At 43.3% G+C, this 18,558-nt stretch overlaps 1 protein-coding gene across 1 annotated transcript; it reads left to right on the top strand.

The window, feature by feature from the left end:
- The first annotated feature begins 751 nt into the window (after window positions 1-751).
- Window positions 752-18,181, top strand: SNIP1 (Smad nuclear interacting protein 1). Its single transcript, XM_012439260.2, has 4 exons — window positions 752-1,016; window positions 2,240-2,342; window positions 13,683-14,281; window positions 16,727-18,181. Exons 1-4 carry the CDS (start codon window positions 793-795, stop codon window positions 16,989-16,991), a joined length of 1,191 nt encoding a protein of 396 aa, XP_012294683.2. The 5' UTR covers window positions 752-792; the 3' UTR covers window positions 16,992-18,181.
- The last annotated feature ends 377 nt before the right edge of the window (window positions 18,182-18,558 follow it).

Genomic DNA, 18,558 nt, shown 5'->3' with positions numbered 1-18,558 from the left:
TCTCTGTCGCCCAGGCTAAAGTGCAGTGGTGCAATCCCCACTCACTGCAACCTATGCCTCCCGGGTTCAAGCGATTCTCTTGCCTCTGTCTCCCAAATAGCTGGGATTATAGGTGTGCGCCACCACACCAGGTTAATTTTTGTATTTTTAGTAGAGACAGGGTTTCCCCGTGTTGGCCAGGCTGGTCTCGAACTCTTGACCTCAAGTGATCCGGCTGCCTCAACCTACGAAAGTGCTGGCGTTACAGGTGTGAGCCACCGCGCCCAGCCCTGCTTCCTGCTTTTTTTTTTTTTTTTTTTTTGAGACGGTTTCGTTCTTGTCGCCCAGACTGGAGTGCAGTGACGCAATCGGCTCACTGCAACCTCCGCCTCCCGGGTTCATGAGATTCCCCTGCCTCAAGCCTCCCGAGTAGCTGGGATTACAGGCGCACGCCCCGACGCCCACTAATTGTTTTGTATCATTAGTAGAGACGGGGTTTCACCGTGTTGGCCAGGATGGTCTCGCCTGACCTCAAGTGATCCGCCAGCCTCGGCCTCCCAAAGTGCTGGGATTACAGGCGTGAGCCACCGCGCCAGGCCAGAAGTTTGTTTTTGAAACCCGAAACTCCCGCCACCCAACCTGGTCACTGGCCACGCTCACTAGGGAGTCGTCACCTGTTTAATCTCTCTGCCGCGAAGATTTCTGGGAGCTGGAGGCACCCCGGAAGCGGAAATCCAGGAGTCAAACTCGTCATTTCCTTCAGCTAGAGGAGTTCAACGGATCTGCTTTCTTTCGCTCAGGCAAAATCACAGAATGAAGGCGGTGAAGAGCGAACGGGAGCGAGGGAGCCGGCGAAGACACCGGGACGGGGACGTGGTGCTGCCGGCGACAGTGGTGGTGAAGCAGGAGCGTCTCAGCCCTGAAGCCGCACCTCCCGCCCACCGTCGTCCGGACCACTCCGGCGGTAGCCCGTCCCCGCCGGCCAGCGAGCCGGGCCGCCCGGGCCACCGCGGGAACCGAGCCCGAGGAGTTAGCCGGTAAGTGAGGGAGCAGCCCAGGATGGACCTTGGGTTGGACTTATTCAGAAAGGCGGGCAGGGCTAGCGTCCGAAACAGGTTTTGAATGCTGGGCGCAGCTAGCCCGGACCTAATCCTGAGGCGGTTGAGAGTGATCCAGTCGTGCCTGTGTTATGCTTGCTCTGTCACTTGCATTATAGCTGGGTGTTCAACGCCTAATGCCTAACTGGCAGGATCCCGCCCCTCCATTCTTGTGTCCCCAGCACTTTGCAAAGTGTGGCCCAGCAGATAGCACTGATAATCTGTTAAATTGGAAGGAGATTCTCCTTATCCCGAATGGAGTGCGGGCGTTGTCTTTACAATTACTTGCCCAAAAGGTTTTCACGTCGACAGAAACTAAAAAAAAAAAAAAAAAAAAAAAAAGTTACTTCACATTGATTTATGCGTTCATTCAGCATAGTTTTACTGAGTGCCTGTTAAGTGTTAAAGACTGCCCTAGGTTTTGGGGCTGCAAGGGTGATTCAGTTAGATGGTCTTCACCGTTTCCAAATCTAGCCCTGAGACAGACAATAATAAGAAATAAATAAAATAGTTTCAGTTAGTAACAAGTATTATTGATAAGTTAAAACAGTAATATGATAGTGAGAGATTGGAGAGAAGAAGGAGGAGGCCTCTCTAAAGAGGTGTCATTTGAACTGCAACCTGACTGATAGGAATGATCCAGCCTCTGAAAGATGCAGGCAGAGGAAACAATATGTGTAATGCACTTGAAGTAGAATGAATCATGATTGAAATGGGAAAAAGCCAGTGTCGGTGGAGTATAGTGGTCAAGCAGGTGGGTGGTAAGAATGAGATAGTATAGGGAGGAAGTAGAACCACAGGATGGATGGATTGTTATTGATGGTAGGGGTGTTAGTGGTGAGGGGTAAAGAGTCAAAGGTGACTTCTGGATGGTGATGCCAATTAACAAGATGGCAAAAAGTAGGAGAGGAAAGGTTTTGAAGGCTTGGGAATTAAGAGCTATGTTATCTAAGTGAGAAGGTTCAGTAGAGAGTTGTCTTTGTGAGTATGGAATGCAAGGGAGATGTTAGGGCTAGGAATGTGAACCTCATGACTTTAATGTGTCTGGCAGAGACCTTCACAAATGTGGTGTTTGTGTTAGTAGGTAAGCCTGATACTGGAAGCTAATTTTTATGGGGGAAGGGAAATTGAGTAAAATCCTATATGTACCATGCTCTGTATAGGTCCCCACCCAAAAAGAAAAACAAGTCCTCAGGGAGAAGAAGCAAGTCTCCTCGGAGTAAGAGGACCCGAAGTCCTCACCACTCAACAGTCAAAGTGAAGCAGGTAAGTGGATTGTGGTGTTTTGATGTTGGGTCCACATCGAGATCCTTTTCCTAACATAGCTAGAGAGGGCTGTGTGTGTGTGTGTGTTTGTGTGTGTGTGTGTGCACGTGCACTCACCTGCATCTCTACCTGTACCTCCAATGGGCTTTTCTGAAAACTGGGTGTATTTCTTTTTTTCTACTTGTTTGCTGAAATTCACCTTTTTATTTTGAGATTATTGTTGGTTCACATACAGTTGTCAGAAATAATTCAGAGAGATTTACTCTGCCTGGTTTCTTCCAGTGATAACATCTATTCATAACAGAACTGTGGTACATCACCACCATCAGAATATTGACATCAATACAGTCAAGATAACATTTCCTTCACCACAAGGAATACCTCCTGTTCTCCTTTTGTAGCCACACCCACTTATCTCCCACCTTTATCCTCCTTTAACTTCTGGCAACTTCTAATCTGTTCTTCATTTCTGTAATTTTTTCATTTCAAGAATGTTATATAAATGGAATCATACAGTATATAACCTAATTTAGGATTTCATTCAGCAGAATCCTTCAGAGATTGATTCAGGTTGCATCTCTCAGTAGTTTGTTCCGTTTCATTCCTGAGTGATATCTAATAGCACGGATTTAGCCACTCACTCATTAAAGAACATTTGGCTTGTTTCCATTTTTTGGCTATTACACATAAAGCTGCTATATAGACATTTGTTATAGGATTGTATGTGAACATAAGAGTTCATTTCTCTGGGATAAATGCTCAGAAGTGTAATTGCTGGATCGTATGGTAGTTGCAGGTTTAATATTTTTAAGAAATTGCCAGACTGTTTTCCAGAGTGGCTGTATTAATTTATTAGGGCCACCATAATGAAATGCCATAGAGTACGTGGCTTAAACAACAGAAATTCATTTTCTTGTAATTCTGGAGGCTAGAAGTCCAAGATTAGGATGTTTGCAGGTTTGGATTCTTCTGAAAGACATCCTCTCTCCTTGGCTTGCAGGTGGCTACCTTTTTGCTATATCCTCACGTGATCTTTCTTCTGTCCTGGTGTCTTTTCTCAGCCATATCGATTAGGGCCCTACCCTCATTTTAACTTAATCAGCTCTTTAAAGACCTCGTCTCCAAAAACAGCTATTAATACATTCTAAGGTACTTGGGTTTAGTACTTCAACAAGCTAATTTTGGAGGGCACAATTTAGTTTGTAACAGTGACTGTCCCACCAGCATTGTTTGAATGATTGGGTTTCCCTGTGTCACCATTTAATGTTATCACTTAATTTTAGCCATTCTGATAGGTGTGTAGTGGTATTTCATTGTGATTTTAGCTTGCGTTTTCCTTTATTTTATTTTATTTTAAGTAGAGACGGGGTTTCACCATGTTGGCCAGGATGGTCTTGATCTCCTGACCTTGTCATCTGCCTGCCTCGGCCTCCCAAAGTGCTGGGATTACAGGCGTGAGCCACTGTGCTCGGCTTTTTTTTTTTTTTTTTTTTTTTCTTTTTTCTTTTTTTGAGATGGAGTCTTGCTCTGTCGCCAGGCTGGGGTGCAATGGCACTGTCTCAGCTCACTGCATCCTCTGACTCCCTGGTTCAAATGATTCTCCTGCCTCGGCCTCCAGAGTAGCTGGGATTACAGGCACACGCCACCATGCCCAGATAATTAATTTTTGTATTTTTAGTAAAGACAAGGTTTCACCGTGTTATCGAGGATGGTCTTGATCTCTTGACCTTGTGATCCGCCCACTTCAGCCTCCCAAAATGCTGAGATTACACTCGTGAGCCACCGTGCCTGGCCCCTTTTTTTCTTTTTTTTTTTTTTTTGAGACAGAGTCTCGCTCTGTCTCCTAGGCTGTAGTGCAGTGGCAAGATCTTAGTTCACTGCAACTTCTACCTCCCGAGTTCAAGTGATTCTCCTGCTTCAGCCTCCCATCATTTGCATTTTCCTAATGGCTTATTATATTGGACATCTTTTCTTGTGCTTATTTGCCATCTGTATGTATCTTCTCAGGTGCAATGTCTCATGTCTTTTGCCTGTTTTCTAATTGTATTATTTGCTTTTTTACTCTTTAGTTTTTAAGAATTCTTTTTGTATTGTGGATACTAGTTCTTTTGGGGTATATGGTTTACAAATATTTTTTTCCCCAATCTAGCTTGTCTTCATTTTCTTAACAGGGTTTATCTCAGAGTAAAAGTTTGTTTTGTCTTGTTTTGTTTTGTTTGTTTGTTTTGAGATAGAGTTTTACTCTTGTTGTCCAGGCTGGAGTGCAGTGGCACGATCTTGGCTCACTGCAACCTCTGCCCCCCAGGTTCAATAAATTCTCCTGCCTCAGCCTCCCAAGTAGCTGGAATTACAGTCATGTGCCACCACGCCCAGCTAATTTTGTATTTTTAGTAGAGACGGGGTTTCTCCATGTTGGTCAAGCTGGTCTCGAACTCCTAACCTCAGATGATCCACCCGCCTCAGCTTCCCAAATTGCTGGGATTACAGGAATGAGCCACTATGCCTGGCCAGAGCAAAAGTTTTTGGTTTCAATGAGGTCCAGCTTATCTGTTTTCCCTTTTATGGATTGTGTTTTTGATGTCATGGCTAAGAACTTTTTGCCTGGCCCTAGATCTCTGAAATTTTCTCTTAAATTTTTTTTTTTTTAAAGATGGGGTTTCACCATGATGGCCAGGCTGGTCTTGAACTCCTGACCTCAGGTGATCCACCCACCTCAGCCTCCCAAAGTGCTAGGATTACAGGCGTGAGCCACCACGCCCGACCCTTAAATTTTTTTCTTAAAAGTCCATGATGTGATTTTAGTTTCTTTTCAGGTTCTTTTCTTTTCTTTTTTTTTTTTTTTTGGCCTATGAATGTCCAGTTGCATCAGCACCATTTGTTGAAAAGACCATCTTTCCTCCACTGAATTGCTTTTGCTCTTTTGTTGAAAATCAGTTGGGCATATATATGTGGGTCTATTTCTGGGATTGCTGTTCTGTTCCATTTGTCAACGTCTGTCATTCTGCCAGTACCACACAGTCTTGATTACTATAGCTATATAATAAATCGTTAAATCGTATAGACTGATTTCTCCCACTGTATTTTATTTTATAAAAATTGCTTTCGCTATTCAAGTTCCTTTGTCATTCATATAAGTTTTAAAACAATCTTGTATCTATTAAAATAAAGTCTGGGCTGGTCACAGTGGCTCATGCCTGAATCCCAACGCTTTGGGAGACTGAGGTGAGCAGATTGCTTGAGCTTAGGAGTTCCAGACCAGTCTAGGCAACATGGTGAAACCCTTCTGTACAAAAAATACAAAAATTAGCTGGGTGTAGTGGCATGTACCTGTAGCCCCTCACTCAGGAGGCTGAGGTGGGAGGATTACTTAAGTCTAGGAGGTTGAGGCTGCAGTGATCACACCACTGCACTCCAGCCTGGGTGAGATCCAAAAAAAAGTCTTGCTAGGATTTTGATAGCACCTGTGTTAAACTAGTGTTTGGAGGCAATAATTGACTTTTTACTGTTAACTCTTCTAATCTATGAACACTGTGTAACTCCCCTTTTATTTAGATCATCTTTGATTTCTTTTATCAGCGGTTCTAGTTTTCAGCATATAAATCCTATACACATTTCTTTTTGGAATAATTATAAAGGGTATTTTAAATGAGTGTCCACATTTTCATTGCTAGTATATAGAAATATAATTCATTTTTGTGTGTTTATCTTAATCCTGTATCCTTGCTGAACTTGTTTATTCTAGGTTATTTTTTTTAGATTACTTGGGATTTTCTACATAGACAATCATATCTATAAATAGGGACAGTTTTATTTCTTCCTTTACAATCTGTACACATTTTATTTCCTTTTTCTGTTTGTATTAGTCCGTTTTCATGCTGTTGACAAAGACATACCCAAGACTGGGCAATTTACAAAAGAAAGAGGTTTAAAGTTCCACATGGCTGGAGAGGCCTCACAATCATGGCGGAAGGCAAGGAGGAGCAACTCACATCTTAACAGGGATGGCGGAAGGCAAAGAGAGATAAAAGAGTAATGAGAGCAGACACTCTTGCCGTATTCTCAATTTTGAGGAATGAGATTTTAGTCTTTTTTTTTTTGAGATGGAGTCTCGCTCTGTTGCCCAGGCTGGACTGCAGTGGCATAATCTCTGCTCACTGCAGCCTCCACCTTCTGGGTTTAAGGGATTCTCCTGCCTTAGCCTCCTAAGTAACTGGGATTAAAGTCTGGACCAGTCACAGTGGCTCACACCTATAATCCCAGCACTTTGGGAGGCCGAGGCAGGTAGATCACCTGAGGTCAGGAGACCAGCCTGGCCAACATGGTGAAAGCCGTCTCTACTAAAAATATAAAAATTAGCCAGGCGTGTAATCCCAGCTACTTGGAAGGCTGAAGCAGGAGAATTGCTTGAACCTGGGACGGGGAGGTTGCAGTGAGCCAAGATGGCACCACTGTACTCCAGCCTGGGTGTCAGAGCAAGACACTGTTTTAAAAAAAAAAACAAATTTTTAAAGACAAATAAAAAACAATATAACAACTATTTATATAGCGTATACATTGTATTAGGTATTATAAGTAACCTAGCGATGATTTAAAGTATGCAGGAGGATATTCACAGACTATGTGTGCAAAATACACCATTTTATATAAGGAGCTTGAATATCCTGAGATATCTTTTTTATCCGCTGGGGATTCTGGAACCAAACTCCTGAGGATACTGAGGGATGACTTTTCAATCTCTGAACCACCATTTTGTGAGGTTTTTTTTTTTTTTTTGAGGTGGAGTCTCACTCTGTTGCCCAGGCTGGAGTTCAGTAGTGTGATCTCGGCTCGCTGCAACCTCTGCCTCGTGGGTTCAAGCGATTCTCATGCCTCAGCCTCCCCAGTAGCTAGGATTACAGGCACGTGCCACCACACCTGGCTAATTTTTGTATTTTTAGTAGAGATGAGGGTTCACCATGTTGGCCAGGCTGGTCTCGAACTCCTGACCTCAAGTGATCTGCCTGCCTCAGCCTCCCAAAGTGCTGGGATTACGGTTGTGAGCCACTGCACCCAGCTGATCCACCATTTTCAAAACAAATGTATTGATTACATGCTTATCGTAATAATACAGAGGTATATAAAATATAAAATATAAAATGAGAGTATGGTTTACTTGTCTCATCCCCAAAATTGTACCACCTTCTCAACAAAAAAACCTCCACCTCACTTGCCAGAAGTAACCACTATGATAGACTCTCTGTCCATCATCACATGGCCTTCTCCCATGAATCTCTCTCTCTCTTCTTTTCCAAGGTCACCAGTCATATGGGATTAATGACCTGCACTACTCCAGTTTGACCTTAATTTACTACATTTGCAGTTACCCTATTTCTAAATCCGGGGGAGATACACATTTAAGTCATCTGCATATAGCTGTATGAAAAGTGTTAGGATTAGATGAAATTACAAAGGAAATGACTGTAGATAGAACAACCAACGAAGGACTAAATCCAGCTGTGATCCAGTGTGAAGAAATTGCAGTGACATCAGCAAAGGAGACTGAAAAGAGAGGAAAGCAAGAGAATCTGGTAACTCTGAAGCCATAAGAAGGAAGTGTATTGAGGACAGAGTGATTAACTGTGTTAGATGCAATGAAGACTGAGAATTGGCCACTGGAGTTAGCAACGTGGAGGTCACTGGTGATCTTGACCAGCAATTTTAGTGGAGTAGTAAGGGTGAGACCTCATTGCAGGGGTTTAAGAGAAGACGAACAGTTTTTTTTTTTTTTTTTGGAGTCTCGCTCTGTTGCCAGGCTGGAGTACAGTGGTGTGATCTCGACTTACTGTGACCTCAGCCTCCTGGGTTCAAGGAGGCTGCCTCAGCCTCCCGAGTAGCTGGGACTACAGGTGTGTGCCACCATGCCCAGCTAATTTTTTTATTTTTAGTAGAGACAGGGTTTTACCATGTTGGCCTGGATGGTCTCGATCTCTTGACCTCGTGATCTGCCTGTCTCAGCCTCCCAAAGTGCTGGGATTACAGGCATGAGCCACTCTGCCTGGCCAAAAATTATGACAGTGAGAGAAATCAGACATCACTGATTCCACCCTACTTTTTTTTTTTTTGAGACAGAGTCTTACTCTGTCACCCCGGCTGGAGTGTAGTGGTACAATCTCGGCTCACTGCAACTTCTACCTCCTGAGTTGAAGTGATTCTCCTGCCCCAGCCACCCTAGTAGCTGGGACTACAGGCGTGTGCCACCACATCCGGCTATTATTTGTATTTTTAGTAGAGATGGGATTTTACCGTGTTGGCCAGGCTAGTCTTGAACTCCTGAGCTCAAGTGATCCGCCCACTTCAGCCTCCCAAAGTGCTAAGATTACAGATATAAGCCACCACACCCAGTCCTCATGACTTCTTACAGTGACTCTTAATCAGGGATAAAGGACATGGTGAGATTAGTCCTGAGGCAGATAGCAGTGGCAAGCTGGTAAATGTTTTGGAGTAGGAAGGGTGGTTGTCTGAGGCTCTCTCTTGATGCATGTCTTTGCTAGGCTAGGAAGTCTAGAGAAACAGTTCTACTCTGAGCAGGCGGCCCTCACTTGAGCCCTGTGTATGGCAGGGAGAAGACCTTGGGGAATGAGGTCTTAGTCCCAGTACTTCCATGAATATGGGTGCTCAAGTATCTCTGAGACCCTGCTTTCATTTCTTTGGGATATATATCCAGAAGTGGGATTACTGGATCATATGGCGATTGTATTTTATTTTTAGAGATGGGGGTGTCACTATGTTGCCCAGGTTGGTCTTGAGCTCCTGGACTCAAGTGAGCCTCCTGCCTTGGCCTCCCAAAGTGCTGGGATTACAGGCATGAGCTACTGCGCTCTGCCTGGTTAATCATTTTTATTATTACTGCAGATATATTCTTTAAATTAGGGGCCATGCTAATTTTTGTATCATTCTAATTTTCTGCCTAATTATTTTGAAAGTCTCTTACTGCTCCATTTTAAAATGTTTAACCTTAATCATCTAAACATTTTTATACATTACCTAGTCCATGGCAAGAATTTTTTTTTGTTTGTTTGTATTTTGCTGTCACCTTCATCAGCAATCTTTTCTTTTCTTTTTTTTTTTTTTTAACACAGAGTCTTGCTCTGTCGCCCAGGCTGGAGTGCAGTGGCGCAACTGCAGCTCACTACAGTCTTCACCTCCAGGCGATCAAGTAATTCTCCTGCCTCAGCCTCCTGAGAAGCTGGGATTACAGGCATCACCATCATGCCTAGCTAGTGGTAGAGTTGGGGTTTCACCATGTTGGCCATGCTCATCTTGAACTCCTGACCTCATGTGATCCACCCACCTCTGTCTCCCCAAGTGCTGGGATTACAGGCGTGAGCCACTGCACCTGGCCAGTTTTTTCTTTTTTAAGAAAAAAACAAAAATATTTTTGTCCATGAATGAAGTTCTTGGGGATCTACAGCTATAAGACTTGTATAGGTTTTTTTTTTTTTTTTGAGACCGAGTCTTGCTCTGTCGCCCAGGCTGGAGTGTGCTGCTGCGATCTCTGCTCACTGCAACTGCCACTTCGCACGTTCAAGCAATTTTCCTGCCTCAACCTCCTGAGTAGCTGGGGTTACAGGCATGCGCCACCATGCCTGGCTTATTTTTGTATTTTTAGTACAGACGAGGTTTCCCCATATTGGCTAGGCTGGTCTCGAACTCCTGACCGACTTCAAGTGACCCGCCCCCCTCGGCCTCCCAAAGTGCTGGAATTACAGGTGTGAGCCACCATGCCGGGACTATAAGACTTGTTTTTGCTGCCTCTCATGCTCAGTGGCTTGTTTACATTTTCTTTTGTGTGTCTAATACTCTTTAGTATTTAAGCTCATGCTTAGAGCTCATATCTTTTTTTTCCCCTTTGTAGATTTTTTTCTCATTGAAGATTTTCCCTTGCTTTTTGAGAGCCCAACAAAGCATTAAAGATTTAATAAGTATCTAGTTAAATTATAGTGGGAATATCTCTCGAAGTAGCTCATCTGCCAAGTCTATATATAGAAATATCTGGTCTTGGGCTGGGCGCGGTGGCTCACGCTTGTAATCCCAGCACTTTGGGAGGCCGAGGAGGGTGGATCACAAGGTCAAGAGATCAAGACCATCCCGGTTAACATGGTGAAACCCCATCTCTACTAAAAATACAAAAAATTAGCTGGGCATAGTGACGTGTGCCTGTAATCCCAGCTACTCAGGAGGCTGAGGCAGGAGAATTGCCTGAACCCAGGAGGCAGAGGTTGCGGTGAGCGGAGATCGCGCCATTGCACTCCAGCCTGGGTAACAAGAGCGAAACTCCGTTTCAAAAAAAAAAAGAAATATCTGGTCTTATATAGTAATTTTTAGGTATATTGTGAAACTTTCCCCTTCTCTTTTCTTCCCTCCCTTTTAACAATATATTAGATATCTTTCTATGTCATTATGTCATTCTTTTTCATGGCTGTGAAGCATTTCTTTATATGACTAGATAATAATTTAACCATTCTACCATTGCAGAATGTTAGGTTGTTTCCAATTTTTTTTATTACAGTATTACAGTAAACATCTGTAGGTATAGTAAAAATCTGCTAGTATTTCTGTAGGATTGATTCTTATAAGTGGCATTATTGGTTGATGAGATTTTGATTAAATACTGTCAAATTCCCCTAAATAGGCTATGCTGGTTTATACCTACCATCAGTGCCTGAAAAATATCCATTTTCCTGTGCCTTCTTTTTTCACTCTAGATATTATTGATCTTTTTAATTTTACTAATCAAAACGAGAGAAAATTCATATTTCTTTTAGAATTTGATGCTTTGATTATTAGGGTAAGCATATCTTCATGTATTTATTGGACATGTGTCTCTTTTCTTTTCTTTTGTTTTTTTTTGAGACAGGGTCTCACTCAGTTGCCCAGGATGGACTGCAGTGGCATGATCATAGCTCACTTCAGTCTCTACCTCCTGGGCTCAAGTGATCTTCCCACTTCAACTTCTGGAATAGCTGAGACTACAGGTGCATGCTGTCATGCCTGGCTAATTTTTGTATTTTTTGTAGAAATGAGGTTTTGCCATGTTGCACAGGCTGGTCTCAAAACTCCTGGGCTCAAGCAGTTCTGCTGCCTTGGCCTCCCAAAGTGCTGGGATTACAGGCGTGACCCACTGTGCCTGGCCCTTGGACATTTATTTCTTCTGAAAATAGTTCATTTTTTTTTTTCTTTTTTCTTTTTGAGACATTGAAGTCTTGCTCTGTCATCCACGCTGGAGTGCAATGGTGGAATCTTGGCTCACTGCAACCTCTGCCTCCCAGGCTCAAGCAATACTTCCCACCTCAGCTTTCCGAGTAGTTGGACTGCAGGCATGCACCACTGTGCCCAGCTAATTTTTGTATTTTTAGTAGAGACAGGGTTTCGCCATGTTTCCCAGGCTGGTCTCAAACTCCTGGGCTCAAGCGCTTGATCCATTGCATCAGCCTCCCAAAGTGCTGGGATTACAAGTGTGAACCACTGGCACCTGGCCATTTGCCAGTTTTTCTATTGAATTATTTCTTATTGATATATTAATATGTAGTAGCTCCCCTTATTTGTGGTTTCACTTCCTGCATCTGAAAATATTAAATTGAAAACTCCAGAAAAAAACAACTCATAAATTTTAAATTGCTCACTATCCTGAGTCACTTGGTGTAAACTTGTGCGGTCCCACCAGGGACATGAATCCTTCCTGTGTCTGGTGTATCTGTGCCGTATGAGCTAACTGCCCGTCTATCACTTAGTAGCCATCCTGGTTATCAGATAACTTGCAGTACTGCAGTGCTTGAATTCAAGTAACCTTTATTTTATTTAGTAGTGGCCCCAAAGCGCAATAGTAGTGATTTTGGCAATTAGGATATGCTGAAGAGAAGCTGTAAAGTGCTTCCTTTAAGTGAAAAGATGAAAGTTCTCAAGGAAATTTAAAAAATTGCTTTTAAGTCATATATTGAAGTTGCTAAGATTTATAGTAAGAATGAATCTTCTATTGTGAAATTGTGGAGAAGGAAAAAGAAATTCATGCTAGTTTTGCTGTTGTACTTTAAACAGTAGAAGTTAAAGCCACAGTTCATAAGTGCTTAGTTAAGACGGAAAAGGCATTAAATTTATGGGTGGAAGATGTGAACAGAAATGTGTTGCAGTTCAGTACTATCCGTGGTTTTAGCCATCCACCACACTTAGAATGTATCCTCCTGGGACTACTGTATGGTTTATATTGCAAACATTTTCAACCGGGCTGATCTTTTTTTTTTCCCTTTTTTTTTTTTTTTTTTGAGAAGGAGTTTCACTCTTGTTGCCCAGGCTGGAGTGCAGTGGCACAATCTTGGCTCACTGCAACCTCCCAGGTTCAAGCCATTTCCTGTCTCAGCTCTGAGTAGCTGGGATTATAGACATGTGCCACCACACCCAGCTAATTTTGTATTTTTAGTAGAGACAGGGTTTCACCATGTTGGTCAGGCTGGTCTTGAACTCCTGACCTTGTGATCCACCCACCTTGGCCTCCCAAAGTGCTGGGATTACAGACGTGAGCCACCGCACCCAGCCTAGGCTGATTTTCAATGCTGTCTTTTTCTTTTTCTTCTTTTTTTTTCTTTTAAGATGGGGTTTCACCATGATGGCCAGCCTGGTCTTGAACTCCTGACCTCAGGTGATCCACCCACCTTGGCCTCCCAAAGTGCTAGGATTACTGGCATGAGCCACCGCGCCCGGCTAATGCTGTCTTTTTCAATAAACCATGATATGTTTCTCCATTTCTTCAGGTCTTTAAAAAAAGATCTATTTTAATGAATTTTTACAGATTTCTTCTTATATGTCTTTCATGTTTCTTAAGTTTATTCCTAGATATTTAATTTTTTTTTGACTGTGAAAGTAGGATTTAAGAACTTAGTATTATATTTTCATTTTTGACATGAGAGAAAGCTAGCTTCTTCCTTTACATATATTGTACCTGACTACTTTGTTCTATTTTCTGTATACTCTTCCCTGTAAGTTTGCCTATAGTTACCTTTGTTCTGAAAGAGAGGGAATTATTTTCCCTTATTTTTTCTGACTAAATAGTCTCTTGTTTTTAGGTCTCTGGACATGGGCTTGTGCTAGGAGGGCTATAGCTGAATAGAGGCATGAGATATCATCTTTGAGGCCTTGCAAGGGAACATAACCACCAAATAATCTTATTTCTGTGGGAAATGTTGTTCTAAATGCCAAAGTCCAAATTACAAAAGACTTTTTGAATGCAGCTTGTTCAAAAAGAACTAGATTTGGGCTGCATTTAGATTGTAGACTACTTTTAAATTATGGAATCTGTTTGAATTTCAGGAGCGTGAGGATCATCCCCGGAGAGGACGGGAGGATCGGCAGCACAGGGAACCATCAGAACAGGAACACAGGAGAGCTAGGAACAGTGACCGAGACAGACACCGGGGCCATTCCCACCAAAGGAGAACATCTAACGAGAGGCCTGGGAGTGGGCAGGGTCAGGGACGGGATCGAGACACTCAGAACCTGCAGGCTCAGGAAGACGAGCGGGAGTTTTATAATGCCAGGCGACGGGAGCATCACCAGAGGAATGACGTTGGTGGCGGTGGTAGTGAGACTCAGGAGTTGGTTCCTCGGCCTGGTGGCAACAACAAAGAAAAAGAGGTGCCTGTTAAAGAAAAACCAAGCTTTGAACTTTCTGGGGCGCTTCTTGAGGACACCAACACTTTTCGGGGTGTAGTCATTAAATATAGTGAGCCCCCAGAAGCACGTATCCCCAAAAAACGGTGGCGTCTCTACCCGTTTAAAAATGATGAGGTGCTGCCAGTCATGTACATACATCGACAGAGTGCATACCTACTGGGTCGACACCGCCGCATTGCAGACATTCCAATCGATCACCCATCTTGTTCAAAGCAGCATGCGGTCTTTCAATATCGGTAAGTAACATGGAGGAAGAAACTGTAATGTGAGCAGAAACAATCACTGGGTTCGTTAGGATTACTAAGATTTTTGTTCATGTTTATACAGAAGAATCCCACACCCCTCCTATCTTATCTAAAGAGCGTTGTTAATTTAACTGCCCTTTAAATAATTGCTTACATATTTATAAGAACATTAAACTTTTATTTTTTATTTCTTTGAGATAAGGTCGCACTCTGTCACCCCGTCTGGAGTGCAGTGGTGCTAACACAGCTCAAATGATTGTCTCCTGCCTCAGCCTCCCAAGTAACTGGGACCACAGGCATGTGCCTCTGTGCTGGCTAATTTTGAACCTGGATCTTGATGGCTTATGGGACATCTGTGATGATTCTCACAACAATCCTGTGAGAAGGATAGGGCAGGTTTTTGTTTCTTTGTGTGTTGTTGGGGTGGGGGTTGAGACGGAGTTTTGCTCTTGTTGCCCAGGCTGGAGTGCAATGGTGCAATCTCAGCTCACTGCAACCTCTGCCTCCCAGGTTCAAGCGATTCTCCTGCCTCAGCTTCCCAAGTAGCTGGGATTACAGGTGTGTGCCACCACACTTGGCTAATTTTTATATTTACTTTAGTAGAGATGGGATTTATTTCCCCATGTTGGCCAGGCTGGTTTCAAACTCCTGTCCTCAAGTGATTCACCCACCTTGGCCTCCCAAAGTGCTGAGATAACAGGTGTGAGCTACCGCACCCAGCAGGTTTGTTTTGTTTTGTTGTTGTTTTTGGGGTTTTTTTGAGACGGAGTCTCGTTCTGTCACCCAGACTGGAGTGCGGTGGTGCGATCTCAGCTCACTGCAACCTCTGCCTGCTGGGTTCAAGCGATTCTCCTGCCTCTCAGCCTCCTGAGCAGCTCGGACTACTTGAGTGTGCCACCATGCCCAGCCAATTTTTGCATTTTTAGTAGAGACAGGGTTTCACCATGTTGGCCAGGCTGGTCTTGAACTCCTGACCCCTCATAATCCACCCGCCTCGGCCTCCCAAAGTGCTGGGATTACAGGCTTGAGCCACCACACCCAGCTGTTTTTTGTTTTGTTTTGTTTTTTTGAGATGGAGTCTTGCTCTGTTGCCCAGGCTGGAGTCCTGTGGTGCAGTCTCAGCTCACAGCAATCTCCGCCTCCCAGATTCAAGGTTCAAGTGATTTTTCTGCCTCAGACTCCCTAGTAGCTGGGACTACAGGCATGCGCCACCATGCCCAGTTAATTTTTTTATTTTCAGTAGAGACGGGGTTTCACCATATTGGCCAGGCTGGTTTCAGACTTCTGACCTTGATGCCCCCATCTTGGCTTCCCAAAGTGCTGAGATTACAGGCACAAGCCACTGTGCCTGGCCTGTTTTTTTTTCTTTTTTAACATGGCTGCCGGACTTTGAATGGACAAGTATTTATATCCCCATTTGACAGATGAGAAAACTGAAGCCCAGCAAAACCAAGTGACTTGCCTAATAAATGATCACTATAGTACAATGGGCCCCAACCTTTTTCGTACCAAGGACCGTTTTTGTGGAAGACAGTTTTTCCATGGACCAGTGGGGATGGTTTTGGGATGATTGAAGCACATTACATTTATTGTGCACTTTATTTTCTGTTATCGCATTGTAACATATAATGTAATAGTTACACAACTCACCATAATCTAGAATCAGTGGAAGCCCTCAGCTTGTTTTCCTGCAATTAGGCGGTCCCATCTGGGGGTGATGGGAGACAGTGAGAGATCAGGCATTAGACTCATAAGGAGCACACAACCTAGGTCCCACCTGTGCACAGTTCACAATGGGGTTCACGCTCCTATGAGACTCTAATGCCACAGCTGATCTGACAGGAGGCAGCGCTCAGGCAGTAATACAAGTGATGGGGAGCAGCTGAAAATACAGATGAAGCTTGGCTGGCTTGCTTGCCAGCCCACTGCTCACCTCTTGCTGTGTGGCCCAGTTCCTTACAGGCCACAGTCCCTGGCCCAGGAGCTGAGGCTCCCTGCCGTAGTAGAACTCTGCCTCAAATATAGCTCCCTTGACTCTGAAGTCTAAGTCCACTGTTTTTTCCCATTTGGACAGGAAGTAAAATATATTGAAATATAGGTTAAAGAAACATTATATTGATTATAAACAACAGGAAAAAAAATGTATTTTCTTAACCACAGCAAGAGACATTGGATTCTGCATTTCCACCATTTGATCTACTGTGCCCACCCTCCATCAAACCATTCTCACCTTTTCTACTAAGTATATGTAAATTCCCAATTTCCCTTCCCAGGGCCATGCTTTTCCTTTGATTTATTTGATTCTCTAGAATTTTAATTTTAATTGTGGTCAAGCCAGGTTGTTTACATCGTCTAGGCTGTTTTAGCAAAGAGCTTTAGAGAGGCTGATCTGAGGCAGGACTTTGCTCACAGGTTTCTCTCCTTTTTCTCTGCTAGGCTTGTGGAATATACCCGTGCTGATGGCACGGTTGGCCGAAGAGTGAAACCCTACATCATTGACCTTGGCTCAGGCAATGGAACCTTCTTAAACAACAAACGTATTGAGCCACAGAGATACTATGAACTAAAAGAAAAGGATGTACTCAAATTTGGGTTCAGTAGCAGAGAATACGTCTTGCTCCATGAGTCGTCAGACACTTCTGAAATAGACAGGAAAGACGACGAGGATGAGGAGGAGGAGGAAGAAGTGTCTGACAGCTAGCAAACTAAGAACACAAACTGAGACACCTTTTCCTTCTTGGAAGGCTTTGATTGACTCAGAGAGCCATAGTATGCTCTCTGTATTGCCTCTTACTGCCTTAACTCTTTTCCTCTGTTGCTGACCCGATTGTGTTACCATTTAAATTCACTGACTAATGTTTTGTTAAATTTTTTTCTGTGGCACATTGGCCACGTGCCTGCCGGCATTTGTTTTGAAAACAGTCTCACCAATTACAGCACATCGTGTTTTAGTAGAAGCGTTGTGGTTTTAGTTGGTGTTTTCAGAACTGCTGCCTAGGAAACTATGAACCCTTGGTTAAGGGGAAATCATGGCTGGTTCTCTTTGTACAGTTACTTTATTTATATAGTTGTTAAACTTTGTGGACCAGGTGTTTTTCTTCTGGGGCAAACCCCTGAGCAGAGAATCTTACTAAGCTTTGGTTATCACCAAACAACCTCCAGTATATACCAAAGCTTTGACCTGGTTGAGCTCTTGAGCTTAGAAGTTGATTTTGCACTTAGTGTTTTGGGGGTGGGAATGTACGCAGTCAGTAAGCATTATGTCTGTTTAACTTAAACAGATGCTTTATGGCACCTGCTTAATTAAGCCCATGACTGTACAGAAGGATCGTGGTTGCCACCAATGGGTGCTGATTCAGTGTCACAAGTGACTGAAGTTGGCCGTGGATCTGTTCTTTGAGAGAATTTCTGATTTCTCCATGGAGCATGTACATAACAATTTTGATCATATTAACTGTACTTCACTTTTGTGTTTTTATTCAAATGTCATCTCCTTTGTCTCTGAGAAATACACTGTCGCTGATGTGACAGGGTCCTTACTTTAATAACGTGTATATGTCTAAAGCAGGTCGTGTTGTTACATGTTTCTACACATTTCGTCCTTTAAAAAATTGTTCAGAGAGGTTGTATTTACTTTCCCAAGGCTGGAAAGCAGGGGAGTTTCCTAGTTTCCTAGTTTTCCACCAGAGAAATACGTGTAAGTAGAAAAGTATTAGCTGCTTACATACAGTGTGTATGTATGTATGTATATATGTAAATTGTGTGTTAAAGAGCTGATACTGATTTTCATATGACAATGTTAGGCAAAGGCCTCCCTGCATTTGAAGAGCAGGTTTTCATTTATATGTATTTTTGGGATAAAAAGTAATAAAATTTGTAAATATAGCCCCATTTCAAAGAGTAATGCTTTCCTAGCATAGAGGACCTATGTTCATAGGTCTGTTTGCTGCTAATGGAGCCTTCTGTCAGTACTTTTGAGATAAAAATAGGTAGCTGTTTAGAGTCTTGTGGGACAGGTGTGTGGCCTCCAAGTCAGTGGAATGCCAGATGGTGACTTGGGGTGGGTTGGGGGAAAGTCACCTAGTGATTTAATAAGGTTATTAGATGAAAGGTAAGTTGGGCCGGGCACGGTGGCTCATGCCTGTAATCCCAGCAGTTTGGGAGAGCAAGGTGGGTGGATCATCTGAGGTCAGGAGTTCAAGAACAGCTGGGCCAACATTGTGAATCCCTATCTCTACTAAAAATACAAAAACTAGCTAGAGGTGGTG

Source organism: Aotus nancymaae, unplaced genomic scaffold (assembly GCF_030222135.1).
Source record: "Aotus nancymaae isolate 86718 unplaced genomic scaffold, 86718_ANA_hifiasm-v0.15.2.pri h1tg000007l, whole genome shotgun sequence".
Lineage (NCBI taxonomy): Eukaryota > Metazoa > Chordata > Mammalia > Primates > Aotidae > Aotus > Aotus nancymaae.
Note: the sequence above shows the minus strand (reverse complement) of the source record. Positions and strands in the feature narration are given on the sequence as shown.